This window comes from Bubalus kerabau, chromosome 2 (genome assembly GCF_029407905.1).
Source record: "Bubalus kerabau isolate K-KA32 ecotype Philippines breed swamp buffalo chromosome 2, PCC_UOA_SB_1v2, whole genome shotgun sequence".
In the NCBI taxonomy this organism is placed as follows: domain Eukaryota; kingdom Metazoa; phylum Chordata; class Mammalia; order Artiodactyla; family Bovidae; genus Bubalus; species Bubalus kerabau.
Genome location: NC_073625.1, coordinates 100,268,332 through 100,286,574, shown reverse-complemented (window position 1 = coordinate 100,286,574; position 18,243 = coordinate 100,268,332). Strand labels below are relative to the sequence as shown.

The following is an 18,243-nucleotide window of genomic DNA, read 5'->3' as shown; positions in this document are numbered from 1 at the left end:
ATAAGAAATATGTGAAGTTCTATCCTTGTTATCTCACCACTTGTGGGGTCACCCTTACTTTATTTCTTCCCTGAAAGGCACTCTATCTCTAATGGCCATATCAGAACAAATTAAAAGCTGGGAATGACCCTATGTGACCAGAATAGAAATGTTTAAAATATATTAAAATGTTTAAATACTCTGTCCACTTGACCACCCAAGCTCCAGTATACTTCTAGAAATGAACACTGGATATTATTTGTAAGAATACATACCTATACATCAGTCATTTCTCTGCTTTTATTGCAAACACAAAAAAGAACATTGGATTTTAGCTGTGTGAATTGATTTATAATTACTGGAGCTTCTTTACCCCAATGTCTCTAACAAGTTAGAAAAGGGACTGAGGGGAATTTTTAATCCCTTAATCATATTCTGTTCAGTATGTTTATCAATAATTTGGATAAAAAGCAATTTTGAGTTTATAATTGACCCTTAACTAGGAGGAATATCTTATATCAGGCACAATATGAATTGAAGTACAAATGATAAATGTAGTATAAATACTTACAGTCCTGAATTTAGATTTTTAAAATCTATTTGTGTTAATATATTAATACTAGACTGGATACTCATTTACATGAAAAAACTAGGTATTTTTATTGACCACTAGCCTGATACAAGCTGATAGGATGATGGGGTTGCTGAAGATGTTTATGGAACTTAGTGAACAGAACAAGATGTTAATAAACTGTGTCCTGCTGACACCATGTCTGGAGGGTGATGTTCAGACAAGGATGCTTTAGAAGGGAAGGGGACTTCCTAGCTCATAGTAAGGTAACTCTCTAGTAGGGGCTAATTAATGGAATTGAGCATCATGTTGTGAATGAGAGAAGAGTAAGTGAAAACTTGAAAGGCTGCCATGTGATGGTTGGAATTCTAGACGGCAGAACTTGAATGGCTGTATAGCACTAGAAGACCAGCTCAGCATGAGAGTGTTGTGCTATTTTTTCGCAGAGACACACAGATTACCTTTTACCATTGATGTTTAAGATAAGGGTACTCAGAGAAGTCACAGAGCAGGGCACCATACAGCATGCTCCCTGTCACTTTTGTCTCAGTGTTTTCTCCATGCTGGGGTGTTCTGAGAACTGAAGCAACAGCCCAGTGTTGCTCAGGTTATACCTGAGCTCTATTGAGCTGACTTTGCCATGTATATTTAGTATTTGCTTCATGAAGGGTGGATTTTCCACCATCAAATTCAAAGCTTCCTTATTGGACAGAGTCTAGGGACAAGACAAGAGTTTGGGAAGGTTTGATCCCTCACATAGCTTCCTTTGATTGAGCCAGTCCCTGGTCCAGTTAGCAGGTTTGATGTCCAGAATACTAAATCCAGTATGTCCAGGATGGGAAGTTTAGTTTCTCCAGACACATGACATAAAGTGTAATATACCAACTCAGAGTTGTGAGTGTGCCATGAAATTAATGAAGCAGTTAAAGGCACTCTCACTCAATATGAGGACAAATTTGTCCCTAAAAGAGCCTAAATTGTAGAAAGAATTATTGTTTAGGTAAGAGTTTCAGCTAGGTGATTTCTTTACATCTTTCAATGTAAAGATTTTAGAAGTCTTGGGATCTTAAATATTGTTTATCTATATAATACAGACAGGCTAATACATGGCTGTATTATTTGATCTTCAGCAACAGACATTACTGATTTCCTTTGGCTTTGGATTCTTTAGGTTTAGTAGAGAAATAACTCTCAGATTTATGCAGGCGTTAAATCTCTGCACATTAGGACTAAGAACGGACACTTTTGAAAGCTCCTTAAGGGAGATAGAGCCAAAGTATCTGTTTGAAGATCTCCATTCCTCATTATCACTGCTTTGCTTGGATTCATAGCACTGAAAGGAGCCCAAATGGTATGGAGTTGGAGTCCCCCATTTTCATAGGAGCAGCATGATCCTTTTAAAGATATTCAGGGACATTGAGTTTATGGTCTGCTGTTGAATATCCTGCAATGCCGTGCTTCTGGGACAGTCTTCATTTTTTAGGGATATTCCCCAACTGCTCACCTCCCACCCACTGGGACAGACTAACAATGTTTTAAATGTGTCTCTTTTGTAAATTGTGCATCTTATATATTCCTTCATGAGTTTGTATTATCTTAAATCATTTAATCTTTCAATATCTGAAAGTAGTTGAAAGCAAAATGTGGATCAGTGACACTTTGAGTTTTGATTTTGCCTTTCACTAGTTGTGGACCTTCAGCAATTGCTTAAACCTGACACTTCTCCACTGTGTATGGAAAATTCCCCTCTCCCTCAGGGTGGTTGAAAGGATTAAAATAAAAATATGTTTATTTTAAACATAATGCTCAGCATAGTTCCCACACATTTGTGAATAGACAGAGATTCATGGAATGAGGGGTTTTGGATGACTACTTTAGACAGAAAATTAGGGAACTTACTTTTTAAAATAAAGAACTTTTGAGCAGACAGCTGAACAAACTGAGAAAGTGAATGTATCTAACCCTATATAAGCAAATCACCTGCAGATTGAGTGACTTAATAATAAAGTAGCCATCTGTTATTGCTCAATGTCTGTGGGTCAGTAATTTGATAGTGGTTTTGTGGGGCAGCTTTGTTTTGGGATCTCCCATGAAGTTGACAAGAGATTTTGGGCAGGGTTGCTTTGGAGCTTGATGCAAAGTAGAAAACACACTTCCAAACGGGCTGACTCCCACGGCTGGCTGGCACTTTGGTTCCTCTTTACCTTGACCACTACACAGGACTGCCTGAGTATTTGTACAGGGATTGGTTTTCACTGGAGTGTGCAATTCAAGAGAACAGAGTAGAAACTGCAGTCATTTCAATGCTAGGCTCGAGAGTCATCTACCATCACTTCTTCCATATTTTGGTCACACAGATTCAATGTGGGAGGGGACTACATAGAGGCATGAACACCAGGAAGTAATAACCATTAGAGGACATCTTGGAGGTTGGATTCCACTATGAATCGTATAAGAATTTTATGGGATGATGTTTCCAGGAAGAGAAGAACAGCTCGTAGAGGCAGAGGGGAAAGGATAGTAGAGCTAGAGCATGGTGATTGAAAAGAGGTGAGGAAGATGGTGACAGGTTCTGTAGGGCTTGACCAAAATGGTAATAAGAGGAATTTGTATTGAGAATGTAAAGTCTTTTGAGAAGAGTGACATTACTTAATTTATTATTTTAGAGGATTACTGTGGCCGCTTAGTGGAAAATTGATTTTAAGGGGCAAGAAGGGAGGAAGGGAAATTAGTAGAATACCATTACTGTATTCTAGCTGAGAAATTACAGTGGCTTGAGCTGAGGTGGTAATGGTAGCAGTAATGAAACATGTTTAGATTACACGTGTTTAGATTATCTTTAGATTGTAAAGATAAGAGTCCACAGACCTCCTGACAGATTGGATGTGACATGAAGACAAGGAGCCAAGAAAGCCTTCTAATGATATGGGAGGTGCGTGTGTGGGGGTCAGGGAGAATGGTGATGGGGATTCTTTCCACTTGTACTGGACATACTAAGTTTGAAAAGTCTATCTGACACCCAGGTCTTGCTGTCCACATCATATGAGCCAGAAAATTCTTGATCATGCCTCATTAGATGTTTTGATAAATAATGTAGGACTATAACTATTTTATAGTGTGACTAATCAGGCAAACTTGTACTTAAAAAGAAAATAACTATGGTTGTGAGTACTATAATATTGTGATTCATAACTGTGGGCTGATTTTTTCTGCATAATTAGAAGTTTAGAACTTTAATTTTCTTGTTGTCTGTTTTTTCAACTTAAAATTTAAAAAATACTTTGTTTTATATTAGCCAACATGTTTTGGACCAATTATGTAAGTATGAGCATTAAAAACCAATGAAAATTTAAATTTTTGCGGGTGATTCTGATTAAAACAGTCACTCAAAGTGCTGTATTATGCTACAGTCTATAGTTTTGCCACATAAAGTCTTAAAAATTACTCAATATTTTTTTATATTTTGATTTCTCTTTAGGGGTTTATTTCTCTCTAGGGGATGTGGTTCCATTTTGCTCCTAAAATAGTAAAATTTATTAATTAAAACTCAAACAGGGGCTTCCCTGGGGTAAGAATTCTCCTGTCAATGCAGGGGACACGTGTTCGATTCCTAATCAGGGGAGATCACACAGGCCGCAAGGCAACTAGGCCCATGTGTCACACTTCTGAGCCTACACGCCACTTGCCGCACCTAGAGAAAGCCCGTGCATAGCAACAAAGACCCGCCACAGCAAAAAATTTAAATTACAAAAAAAACCGCTCAAACAGTACAGAGTTCGATACTGGAGAAGATCAAATAACTAAAAGCTCCCTTTACCACTTGTCATTCACTCTGTGCTCTAGCAATCTGTAATCTCCCCAAAGGAGAATCTCTGCCTGGAGTTTAATAAATACCCTCCCAGATCGTCTTCTGCATATTTACATACACATAAACCACACACACAATTTTTAAACATAAAATTATAAGTAACTTTTTTTTTTTAATTTACAAAAGTTCTCTTGGAAATCTTTCTTTGGCACTGTTAGATGCATGGTATAGTACTCTGTGGTTTAACTATTTATTGATGTGTAGTTAGGTTTTATGGTTTTCATTGTGTGTGTTTGTTAGTTGCTCACTTGTGTCTGACTCTTTGTGACCCCATGGACTGTAGCCTGTCAGGCTCCTCCGTGCCTGGGATTCTCTAGGCAAGAATACTGGAGTGGGTTGCCATTCTCCTCTTCAGGGAATCTTTCCGACCTGTGGATCGAACCTGGATCTCATGCACTGCACGCAGGTTCTTTACCATATAAGCCACCAGACAGTAAAATACCGTTTTCCTTGTTACGGTGCTAAACTGGATATGCTTGGGCATTATTTGAGATATGCATATTTATGCTCAAATATGATTATTTCTGTAGAATGGATTACAGAAGTAAATTATGAGTCAGAAGATAGATACACTGTTAATTTTGAGGGGCCCTGTTAATTTATCCTCCAAGAAGTAGAGACCAATTTATTTTTACACCAACAGTTGTGTAAGTGAGCTTTTGTGTGGTTCCAAATCTATATGTGTTATTAATAGTATTTTCTTATTTTATTTTTGCCATTCTAAGGAACAAAACTTTTATTATTTATTTTTTATTGTGTTTGTTTTCATTTTCCCTCAATACTTTTCATTCACCTTATGTTTTTAAGCTCTATTAGAAAGAAAATATTCAATAAATTGATTTATATAAAAAGTGGACATAAGCAAAACATTTGAATGCAATTTCATTGATGGAATAAAGTAGGGATGTAGAAGGTGAAATGTGTGAGGAAGAGTGGAGACCTAAAATGAGGCAGAATTAGGCAAAGAGAGAAGGCAGAAACAAAGTGAAAACAGAGACCACAACATCCAGTGAGGGCAGAGGTCAAGTATATTCAGAGTTTGGGAGATGGTGTTGAAACCAATCTAACCACTGAGAAACTAGAAGCCCAGTTCTAGAAGGGACACCATTCCCTTGCAGGGAATGTTGCAAGGCTGAGGAGTAGAAGTAGATGGATTCTCTTCTTTTTCCTCCAGTATTACTCTGATTTTCAGAAGCATTTTTATCTTCAAGAGACCACGAGTAGGAAAAAATAATGTGTGAGGCTGATGGGGGCTTCTGATTATGGATGGGGATTTGCACAAAGATTCATTCTTTTATGAAAACAAGCAGATTTACTACACCAGATTTACAAAATCACATATATTTCGTAGCTTTCTTTAACTGTTGTGAGGTGTGTGTGTGTTGGTCACTCAGTCGTGTCTGACTCTTTGTGACCCCGTGCATTGCAGCCTACCAGGCTCCTCTGTCCATGGAATAATAAAATTCAAACCGTCATCTGAGATGTACACATTATCTGAGACCAGGTTATCTCAATGACCCACGCCATGAAGAGAGAGCATTTTTTTGTTTTTGTTGTTTAAAATTAAGCACTAATGCACAGTTGGCACCTTTTATGCCACCTATGTTTTCTTGTCTGTAAACATGTAGTCTCTAAAAATGCTTGAGTAGTGTAATTCACATCATCTTTGAAGGAGTACCTCATTGTTCAGTTTCTCCTTAATTTCATTTTGACTTTTTAAATAAAGATTCAATTTAAGTGATTCAAATAAAAATAATTATGTGATTAATACGTGATTTTGTTTTAAAAAGCAAATGATAATTCCAGTGTATAGTGGTCAATGATTTCTTACTTTAAAACTTAGGTTTTGTTGTTCTCTAAATGTAACAGAGACTGATTTGAAATATACCTTGGTTATGATTTAAATGAACCACGTTTATTGTAAAAGAAAATCAAGGGAACAAATTGAGAATTGCTTTATCTTAGATTTTTATGAGTGTTCCTTTCTTGTACTGACTGTGTAAATCTTCTTGAAAAATGAACATTGAAGTCAGAGGTAAAGATACATAGTTATTATAACTTGAATTATTCATTAAACCATTGCAGTAGATGAATTTAGGATGTCATTTAGTGAGGTTTTTTGTTTTTATTGATTTTTTTAGCATTAAGCCTTTTTGTAGGTAATTAGGCACACTTCCACAAGTTTTTCAGATTTTTAAAAGATAAAGAACTGATTCAACTACTCATTTTATTTCATATTCCCAATGTATATTATCTCTAAGTGAGTGAAGTCGCTCAGTCGTGTCCGACTCTTTGCGACCCCGTGGACTGTAGCCCACCAGGCTCCTCCGTCCATGGGATTCTCCAGGCAAGAATACTGGAGTGGGTTGCCATTTCCTTCTCCATATTATCTCTAAAATACATACTAATATTTCCTCTATAGCATATATCTAATAGACACAACTTATAAGGTATTTATTAGGTAAAACATATTCTATTAAGTCAATTGACTATGAAGCAGCATTATTCTAAGTTCTTTAGCTATGCTGATATCTTTAATTGTCTTAGCAGTCTTGTGAGACAGACATCACTGTTTTTATCTCAATTTACAGATAAGGAAATGGAATCACAGAAAATGAAGTCATTTGCTCAGTCTTTTGTAATTTGTACTCCTAGTAAGGGACAAACAAAGGCTTTTAACCCAGATAGAAGGGGCTCCAAATCTTGATTAATCATGATGGTGTTCTGTCCAGAGTATATCTGTACAGCTTCTGTTGAGATAATGGAAGAGTTTTAAAACAGACTCCAGCTAACAGCCATGTAAATTATGTGTGACCTGTTTGTATTGTGAAGAATTTGCACTACTGCTGACACTGTTTAAAAACCAGAGCATAGAAAAGCAATTCTAGATCAAGCTCGGATTCAAAAACCATTGATATTAGCCTAGATTCTAGGGACTGGTCAACTTTTTCTATAAAAGGCCTGAGAGTAGGTATCTGGACATATCCAGATACCTAATTTTTTCCTTTTTTTTAAAATCCTTTAAAATGGGGAAAAAAATTCTTAGATCTTAGGCTATAATAGAAACAAGCTGCTGACTTAATTTGGCCCATGAGCAATATTTTGCCTATCCCTGGCATAGACTCATTGGGCGTATATACATTAATAAATTTAGACTCTCTCCTCTGCACGAACAAATTTCTCTTTTTACATGTCTAAAATGTTTTGGCTTCAAAAGATGTTCTAGAATTCTCCATCTACCTCTCACTGCCTATCTAAAACTTGCCTTATCAGAGAATTGTAAGCTTCCAAGTCTACATGGATATGAGAGGCAAAAGTTATAGAATGAAGTATACAGAGCTTTGAGTATTCTCAGACCAAATATTGATCTGGAGTTTTTCTCTCTATGATGATTTAAACCAGCATTTAAAATCCTTATTCCAGGAATCCTCTATTATAGAAAAACATAGTTTCAACTGCTTTCAGAGAAACTCTGATTCTGCAGAGCCTTTCTCATCTCTATTTTGCTCACTTTGAGTGAGGAAAAAATATATATACATTTCTTTCTCTGTGATTGTTCTGCAGTATCTTTGCTTTCAGTAAAACCCTGAACCTTGAAAACAGGCTTCTTGAGCAATAAATTAGAAAAATGTTTTAGTAGTTTAAAATGATACATTAATGTGTGTTTTTGAGCATTTCAGTTAGAGATAATTATTTACGGAGAGGGAGAAACAGTTTACCCGGTATCAATGATGCTCTGGGTAAGAAGGATGGATATATTAACCAGAAACTTTGATAATGAAGCAGTTCAATAGAAAATTTTCTTTTTAAGAAATTATCACATTTTACATGTTTAAGTGAATATTTGTGTGGGCAGAGATTTTCCTGTCTCTCTCCTGAAGTTTCCCTACAGAAACAAAATGGCTCAATATTACAAAGCAAGGAATTTTTCTTAGTTATAAACTTTGCTGATTTAACAGCTGAATGCAACTTACTTGATGAATTTTTCTGAATAATAATGTGTCTCTGGAGTATATAGTCTTCTTAGGGTATATTTTTGCATTGTGAACTTTAAAATGATAATCGGACTTGATTATGTTCTTTCCTATTTTGTTTCAGAAAGTATCTGTATGTCACATCTTCTTTTAAAGGAGCATTTAAAAGTGAAGTTAAAAAGGCAGAAGAAGCAGTAAAGAGAGGTATGTAATTGCTTGTAGCCTGTATCATTATTGTTATATGGCCTACATCATTATTGTCCGTTTAATCAGCAAACATTCATTGAGCAATTATTCTGAGACATAGGCTGTACTGTGTGGATCACAAAAAACTAGAAAATTCTTAAAGAGATGGGAAAGCCAGACCACCTGACCAGCCTCCTGAGAAATCTGTATGCAGGTCAGGAAGCAAGTTAGAACTGGACATGGAACAACAGACTGGTTCCAAATCTGGAAAGGAGTACGTTAAGGTTGTATATTGTCACCCTGCTTATTTAACTTATAGGCAGAGTACATCATGAGAAACACTGGGCTAGATGAAGCACAAAGCTGGAATCAAGATTTCCGGGAGAAAGATCAAAAACCTCAGATATGCAGATGATAGCACCCTTATGACAGAAAGCTAAGAAGAGCTAAAGAGCCCCTTGATGAAAGTGAAAGAGGAGAGTGAAAAATTTGGCTTAAAACTCAACATTCAGAAAATGAAGATCATGGCATCTGGTCCCATCACTTCATGGCAAATAGATGGGGAAACAGTGGAAACAGTTCAGTTCAGTCACTCTGTCGTGTCCAACTCTTTTTGACCCCATGAACCGCAGCACCCCAGGCCTCCCTGTCCGTCACCAGCTCCAGGAGTCCACCCAAACCCATGTCCGTCAAGGCGGTGATGCCATCCAACCATCTCATCCTCTGTCGTCCCCTTCTCCTCCTGCCCTCAATCTTTCCCAGCATCAGGGTCTTTTCAAATGAGTCAGCTCTTGGCATCAGGTGGCCAAAGTATTGGAGTTTCAGCTTCAACATCAATCCTTCCAGTGAACACCCAGGACTGATCTCCTTCAGAATGCACTGGTTGGATCTCCTTGCAGTCCCAGAGACTCTCAAGAATCTTCTCCGACACCACAGTTCAAAAGCATCAATTCTTCGGTGCTCAGCTTTTTTATAGTCCATCTCTCACATCCATACATGACCACTGGAAAAACAGTGGCTGACTTTATTTTGGGGGGCTCCAAAATCACTGCAGGTAGTGACTGCAGCCATGAAATTAAAAGACACTTGCTCCTTGGAAAAAAAGTTATGACCAACCTAGACAGAATATTAAAAAGCAGAGACTTGACTTTGCCAACAAAGATCTGTCTGGTCAAAGCTATGGTTTTTCTGTTAGTCATGTATGAATGTGAGAGTTGGACTATAAAGAAAGCTGAGCCCCGAAAAATTGATGCTTTTGAACTGTGGTGTTGGAGAAGACTCTTGAGAGTCTATTGGACTGCAAAGAGATCTAACCAGTCCATCCTAAAGGAAATCAGTCCTGAATATTCACTGGAGGGACCGATGCTGAAGCTGAAACTCTAGTACTTTGGCCACCTGATGTGAAGAACTGATTCATTGGGAAAGACCTTGATGCTGGGAAAGATTGAAGGTGGGAGGAGAAGGGGATGACAGAGGATGAGATGATTGGATGGCATCATGGACTCAATGGAGATGAGTTTGAGTAAATTCCAGGAATTGGTGATGGACGGGGAGGCCTAGCATGCTGCAGTCCATGGGGTGGCAAATAGTTAGACACAACTGAGCAACTGAACTGAACTGAACGCTGCTCTCACCATTGCAGGAATAACCACAATTAGTCAAATGTAATTCCTCCCTCTCAGGAACTTTATAACACATTTTCCATCTTTGGTTTTGTCTAAATATGATGTATTTATTATTACAAAAATAATTAAATTCTAAGGACACACTTGAAACTAGATTGATGTGCATCAGAAAACCCCAGGGACTTCCCTGATGGTCCAGTGGTTAAGACTCCGTGTTGCCACTGCAGGGGACTTGGGTTCGATCCCCGGTCAGGAAACTAGGTCCCACATGCCACAACTGAGTTCACATGTCGTAGCTAAAGATCCCATGTGCCACAACCACCCAGCACAGCCAAATAAAAAAAAAAAAAGAAACCCCCATTGTTCCGTTGTAGAGTTAGATGATTTTAGAGACTGATGTTACTTCCACTTTAAGACAGAATGCTATACACAATCAGTCCTCCCACAAAAGGACAAAGTAATCCTTCCCCAGTGATCCAGGAGTGAGGAGTAGCTCTGAATCCATATTTCATGGATTTTAGAGAGTTTCAGTCAACCAAACATTCAGTCATGACTTTTGAATTTGTATGTCTATGTATAGGTGGCTCAGACATAGGCAGCCCACCTGCAATGCAGGAGATGGTGGCAGGAGCCGTAGGTTTGATTTCTAGGTCAGGAGGAGGAAATGGCAACCCACTCTAGTATTCAGGAAATCTCATGGACACAGAGAGCCTGGTGGGCTCCAGTCCGTGGGGTTGCAAAGAGTCCGACATGAGTTGGTAACTAAATGACAACAAGTGTGTGCTCTGTAAGTTGTCATGCCTTAGAGGAAACACTATATAGCTACCTAACCTTGGAATGTGTGAAAACTGTAGAAGGAATATAGAATTTTCTGAAATTATTATCTGTAAGCCATTCTTACTGGTCATGTATATATTATGTATATGTAATATTCATTTAAAGATGTTTGAAAGAATTTTATTTTATTGAATTATCTTGCTTCTGTTTCTAGCTGAACTCATCTTGAAAGAAGCACAAATCCAAGTAAACTACTCTGACAGAACTTCTTTGTCTTCCTCTGCCAAGGTATGACATATAGTCTTCTTAAAGGGCGAACAGGGTCATTTGCTTTTTCCTGTACATAGTTGTCTCTTATCACTTACTTCCTAAACCTTTAAACAAGCTGAGGAGATAAAGTTCATTTTAACACAAGGTAAACAGATGAGACATTACTTTGCTAACAAAGGTTTGTCTAGTCAAGGCTATGGTTTTTCCTGTGGTCATGGATGGATGTGAGAGTTGGACTGTGAAGAAAGCTGAACACCAAAGAATTGATGCTTTTGAACTGTGGTGTTGGAGAAGACTCTTGAGAGTCCCTTGGACTGCAAGGAGATCCAACCAGTCCATTCTGAGGGAAATCAGCCCTGGGATTTCTTTGGAAGGAATGATGCTAAAGCTGAAACTCCAGTACTTTGGCCACCTCATGCGAAGAGTTGACTCATTGGAAAAGACTCTGATGCTGGGAGGGATTGGGGGCAGGAGGAGAAGGGGACGACAGAGGATGAGATGGCTGGATGACATCACTGACTCGATGGACGTGAGTCTGGGTGAACTCTGGGAGTTGGTGATGGACAGGGAGGCCTGGCGTGCTGCGATTCATGGGGTCGCGAAGAGTCGGACATGACTAAGCGACTGAACTGAACTGACCTGAAATAGATGAGAGCAGAGAAAGGGGAGGAAACTCAGCAAGTCGGGGACAGGCTGAGATTGAGAGCAAAGATGAACTAAACGTGGGGTGAATTGGGAACAGTGGGGAAGGGCATCACAACTCATTTCTTTAAAATGAAGGGAAAAGTATAAAGAAGGGGAGAAAATAATGAAAAGCTAAAAGAAAAAACTAGCCTATCAAGTCTCCCTGAAAATATCTCTTCAAATTATAGCTCCCTATGGACCTAAATGAATGGGGAGAGCAAAGAGAACACTAATAAGCAATGCTTCTTTCTATTGCCCGGAGTTATATACTATAATTATGAATATTAATAACAGTGCTTCCAGCTTGCAAAGCTCTTTTGTTATGAGTTATTCCACACAGTTCATAAACATTCTGTAATCCTTGCAATATGCCCATGAGTAAGATAGGTTGTAAAGAACTATTATTATTAATTACAATACATAGCAACTAAGAGAAAAAGAATGTTGCTGCAGGACATGTAAGTTTGCTAACTTTTACCAAAAATACGGTACCAGACTTTCTACTGTGGTGCATATTTATCATTTGGCATATTTCTTTGCTTGCATGGGGTAAGGGGGTGTTTGGAGAAAAAAATGCTTTACTCTACCCTTCCTTCTTCCTCTTCTGCAGTCTCAGTGTAGGAATTCTTTCTGTAATTTGCTCTTAAACTTTCAAGGACCAAGGCTGTGTGTGAGGAAGAGCTCTCATATCTAACCGTCATGAATATGGGATGAAGTCAGAGAGTAGCACATGATAATTCCCCAAAGTGCTACATGGTTTTCCCAAAACTCTTTTACTTATTTCTTTTCACTTTTTTTAAGGTACATGTAGACCTATCTTATTGTTACAGATTTTTTAAAGAAAAATTTGAGCTTTATTTTGTTTCTTAAAATAAAATCAATTTCCTTAGCTTCATGTATTTGCATGACAAGAGAAACAGACGCTTTCTAATGGGTCAGGACCTCCCTTCTTCTTGCCTGAGCCCATTACCTCTCACTGCCTCTCTGCTCTGTGCTCTAAGTCTATTGACAGGAAAGGTGGGAACGTCTTTGAGCAACTTGCTTTGTTGCTCTGATATGCACTGACTTCTTTAACTCAGAGAAGAGAGCTAAGCAGAATGACCTCAGCTTTTGACCTCTTAAATTCCTCTAGGCAGTTGAGTGGTTGAATTTGAAGTGCAATACTTACCAAGCATTTACCATTTTCTTTTACAAGTCAATGAAAATAGGTTCACTCCGTGGTCTACCCATCAAATGAGATGCCCATCTTTCATATCAGGTGGATGGAGCACGTTAAAAGTTTGTTCTTATTTGTGAAATAGTGATCATGCATTATTTCTTTTCTGTCTGACTGGAGGGAAGATACTAGAGTTAGGAATGAGCTGATATATCAAGTTAGAAGAAAAGAAAGACAGGCAGGCACTGGTATGGAGGCACTCTGAAAGGGAGAAAATCCAGGGATGGGATATTCTATAAGGGGAAAGTTTGGGGAGTATTAGTGAGGACTGTATGGAACTTGATATAGAGGAGACATTTTCTTTTGGCCTTTGATAAAATTTTGTAGTCACAATTTCTGTTTTTTCCTGAAAAAAGCCTTAGTGATAGATCACATGATGAAGCACTGTCCATTCTCACAGACAAAGGCCAGGTACACTGAATGACTTTCCCCAGGTTTTCACATTGTTTGTGTGAAAGCCACTGTGACTTTAAAGGGAGCAGTGACTCTTTCTCTAAAGACAGAGAAGACATTGGAATATGCGCAAAAAGAGAACTGTGGGCTTGGATTTGGTTTGTCTTCTTAGCTGTTGGAACTTCATATCTATCAAGTATTTATTGAGTATTTACTGTGGTAGAATTGCATTAGGCAGTGTGACCTATCTCTGTTACCCTTGTGAAACCTCTGGATAATAGGATAGTAAATATCAACTCAGCTCTCATTAATTTAATGGCATTATGTTCTCTCCTAACCAAATGTACTTTTCTAGGATGTATTACAGAAAGCTCTGGAAGATGTTAAAGCAAAGCAGAAGATTCTTCAAGAGAAGCAGAGGTAAGACAGGAGATTTTCTGTTTGTTGGAACCCTCTGCACTATATTAAAACAAACCCTGATTTCACTGTAGACAGATTTGGTGATTATTATGACAGTTTCTCTTCCTTAGCCTGTGACATTTTATGCTGTTCATCATTTTATGATGAAGAAGTGAACTGCTCAAGGGGTCACCTGGCAGCTTCACTTTCTCTATGTCCTCTGCTATTTGAACTCTGAATGGTTAGTCCCAGTTTCTTCCATCTTCCAGTACTGCTTTCAATTTAAGATGGATGATATTTCAGGTAAAAGTATCACTTATATACAATTAAAATCAAAATAGCAAGCCTGTATTACAAAACCATTGTTTACATTGGTAAGGTTGACTTGCTGTCCAGCTCGGGTGTCAAACAAATTAAACTGAAAATAATAGCTGTTGTCCAAGTTAAGCCAGACTTTGAAAACTGTGGTAACTTTTACAAATAAATTTTTAGGGACATGTTACTGGTTTTCAGCGTGTTTTGGTATATGTGAATTGTGATGTGCTATATGACCATGTGTGTGTGAGTCGCTCAGTCAAGTCCAACTCTTTGTAACCCCGTGGACTGTAGCCCACCAGGCTCCTCTGTCCATGGGATTCTCTAGGAATCACTGGAGTGGGTTGACATTCCCTTCTCCAGGGGACCTTCCTAACCCAGGGATTGAACCTGGGTCTCCTGCATTGCAGGCAGATTCTTCACTGTCTGAGCCACCAGGGAAGCCCACTATATAACCATAACTTTCCTCACAACTTAAATTTGAACTGTTAAGTATGCATGTATCAAAATAAACAATAAATAACTGCCTTAGGATTCTTTACTGAAAAGCAAAGGCCACTTTAAAGTCTTCAGAAAGAAAGAGCTGGTTGATGACTTTTTTGTTATCACAATGATAGACATAAAAGGTGTATAGAACAGTCTTATGGACTCTGTGGGAGAGGGAGAGGGTGGGAAGATTTGGGAGAATGGCATTGAAACATGTAAAATATCATGTATGAAACGAATTGCCAGTCCAGGTTCGATGCACGATACTGGATGCTTGGGGCTGGTGCACTGGGACGACCCAGAGGGATGGAATGGGGAGGGAGGAGGGAAGAGGGTTCAGGATGGGGAACACATGTATACCTGTGGCGGATTCATTTTGATATTTGGCAAATCTAATACAGTTATGTAAAGTTTAAAAATAAAATAAAATTAAAAAAAAAAAAGGTGAGCAACCTATATTTTATAATAATGCTAGTTGGGGTGGACTTGTTTTTATAGCAAAATGCTTTTTTTAATATTTGAAGACAATCAGTATGCCATATCACAGAGTGATTACATCATACCCTCTAATACTCTGTTTGGGGTTCTTTACAAAATCCGTATTCTTTTTAGTTAAACAGGAGGGATCTAATTATAGAGTAGACATTTTTGAGAAAAAGTTTGATTCATATATATTTAACCCTACATGTTGGTGCATTTAAAAATACATAATATATTCATGTCAGTAACTCCCTCAAAAAATCTAATGTCATAATGTCTAATCTCTGTCATTACATCCACATAGAAGGACTGCTGAAGCTTTATTATTGTCCTTTAATGATAGATATATTTAATCAGTCCAGCAAGTATATTATATTACTTTTAATAGCCCACGATCATGAATTTGGAAAGAAAGAAGCTGTTTCTGTGGAATGAGAGGAGCTACAGGATGAGTGGAGGGAAAGAACTACGTTTGATACCATTCTTGGTGGAAAAGGAGAATGACATTTGCCACGCACCTAAAGTCTTCCAGATTCATGCTGAATATCTTCTCTTTTAATCCTCATGGCATCCCAAGTGGCTAGACGGATACAATTCCCATTTTTCAGACGAGATGAAAAGTTGAAGTGGCTCATCCATAGTCATATGGTTATTACAAAGATGAGCTTGTACTTGAAGTCATGCCCCTCTTTCTGGTTCTTACATGCAAGTGCTTTTCAGCCTCCTGCTCTTATGATGGTTTCTTGTGTATTCTGCTGTCTCTTAATTTCTGCTTTTATACTTTTAATGCTAATGTCACATAAAACATAGTACAGCAGATAGAGTCAGAAAAACAGAAGCTGTTGTCCTTGTAAACATGTTTCATTAACTCTGATTTACTTTGAATATGGAAAAAGAAAACTGAAGAATATCTTTTGGCACATTCCCATCTGTGTAGGTCAGGAAGCAACAGTTAGAAGTGGGCATGGAACAACACACTGGTTCCAAATAGGAAAAGGAGTACGTCAAGGCTGTATATTTCACCCTGCTTATTTAACTAATATGCAGAGTACATCATGAGAAATGCTGGGCTGGATGAAGCACAAGCTGGAATCAAGATTGCCAGGAGAAATATCAATAATCTCAGATATGCAGATGACACCACCCTTACGGCAGAAAGTGAAGGAGAACTAAAGAGCCTCTTGAAAACAGTGAAAGAGGAGAGTGAAAAAGTTGGCTTAAAGCTCAACATTCAGAAAACTAAGATCATGGCATGGTCCCATCACTTCATGGCAAATAGATGAGGAAACAGTGGAAACAGTGGCTGACTTTATTTCTGGGCTCCAAAATCACTGCAGATGGTGATTGCAGCCATGAAATTAAAAGACGCTTACTCCTTGGAAGGAAAGTTATGACCAACCTAGACAGCATATTATAAAGCAGAGACATTACTTTGTCAACAGAGGTCCCTCTAGTCAAGGCTATAGTTTTTCCAGTAGTCATGTATGGCTGTGAGAGTTGGACTATAAAGAAAGCTGAGCACCGAAGAATTGATGCTTTTGAACTATGGTGTTGGAGAAGACTCTTGAGAGCCCCACGGACTGCAAGGAGATCCAACCAGTCCATCCTAAAGGAGATCAGTCCTGGGTGTTCATTGGAAGGACTGATGTTGAAGCTGAAACTCCAATACTTTGGCCACCTGATGTGAAGAGCTGACTCATTTGAAAAGACCCTGATGTTGGGAAAGATTGAAGGCAGGAGGAGAAGAGAACAACAGAGGATGAGATGGTTAAATGGCATCACCGACTCAATGGACATGGGTTTGGGTGAACTCCGGGAGTTGGTAATGGGCAGGGAGGCCTGGCGTGCTGTGGTTCATGGGGTCGCAAAGAGTCAGACGCGACTGAGCGACTGAACTGAATCTGTGTAGAATATTTAGAGGTTTGAGAACATGCTGAAAGTTAGAAATCGCATTCAGTGTTAGAAATACCTACATTTTCACATGGTCAGATGATTATTTTTCAAAAATGCTGCAATGTACATTTAGGCCAGTTAATGTTTCATGATTCTGCTGCACTTTCTAGTTCGTATAAATTTAAATTGGCAAACTCATTTGTGAATAAAGGAATGCTTATGTTTGACTGGTATGGTTATTGCTGATCGTGTTTATGCAAAATGCTTGGCTATAGAGAGATACTGAGTGCGCCAACTAGGTTTTGCAAAATACCTGGATATTTTATATATATATATAGTTCCTTTATGTTTACTTTCTGAGTTATTTAATTATTATTAGTTTGTAAAATGTATATTTTTACTTAATGATCTTTTTTTTAACTTTCTAAATGTAATGCTAGAGAATTAAAAAAAGCAAGGACACTCACCCTGTTCTTTGGTGTGAACATAGAAAACCGAAGCCAAGCTGGGATGTTCATTTATAGTAGTAACCGCTTGATCAAAATGCACGAGAAAGTCGGCCCACAGTTGAAACTGAAGTCCTTGTAAGTATGTTTTTGTTTTCAGAGGCACAGGCAGGATGAGGGAAGATGTGGTAGGATCCTGTCTGTGGAGTTAGATGAGTAATTAATCATAATGGGAGCAGGTGTCGTGTTCCCCATCCACCCTTCCCATTAACGTGCAGGCATTCATCTGCCTAATTTATAATATCAGTAGGATTGCATGCCTGCTCTAAGGAAAAAGCACACTTTTGGAAATTTTACCATTTCTGTGCCATCTACTTGGGTGAAGTTGCTGATATTTCTCCAATTAAAAAATAATGCAAGCAGAGTAAAGAAATTTTAGAAAAGAAAAATCCATAGTCTTGTAACACAACCCTTTCAACATTTTGTGTAGCCCCAGCATGAAGGAGTTCTTGCCAGTTACCTGCATGAGCATATATTCTTAGCACTCGCCAGCCTGCCTGGATTCCAGAGGAATACATTCTGGTGCTTTCCCAGCGGTCGGTCTGAAGCTCCACAAGCTGCTCTCGTGAATTACGTAGAGCCCTGAAGAGAGACTGTAGAAAATTACAGAATCAGACAGGA

At 38.4% G+C, this 18,243-nt stretch overlaps 1 protein-coding gene across 8 annotated transcripts in view; it reads left to right on the top strand.

Moving 5' to 3' along the window:
• MORC1 (MORC family CW-type zinc finger 1) overlaps window positions 1-18,243 on the top strand; it is a 170,433-nt gene that overhangs the window by 51,210 nt on the left and 100,980 nt on the right. For all 8 annotated transcript variants that reach the window (XM_055568119.1, XM_055568117.1, XM_055568118.1 and 5 more), the window contains 4 exons: window positions 8,517-8,596; window positions 11,195-11,268; window positions 13,899-13,963; window positions 17,557-17,700. In XM_055568119.1, coding sequence (XP_055424094.1) covers window positions 8,517-8,596; window positions 11,195-11,268; window positions 13,899-13,963; window positions 17,557-17,700 — 363 coding nt within the window. The remainder of the gene's footprint in view (window positions 1-8,516; window positions 8,597-11,194; window positions 11,269-13,898; window positions 13,964-17,556; window positions 17,701-18,243) is intronic.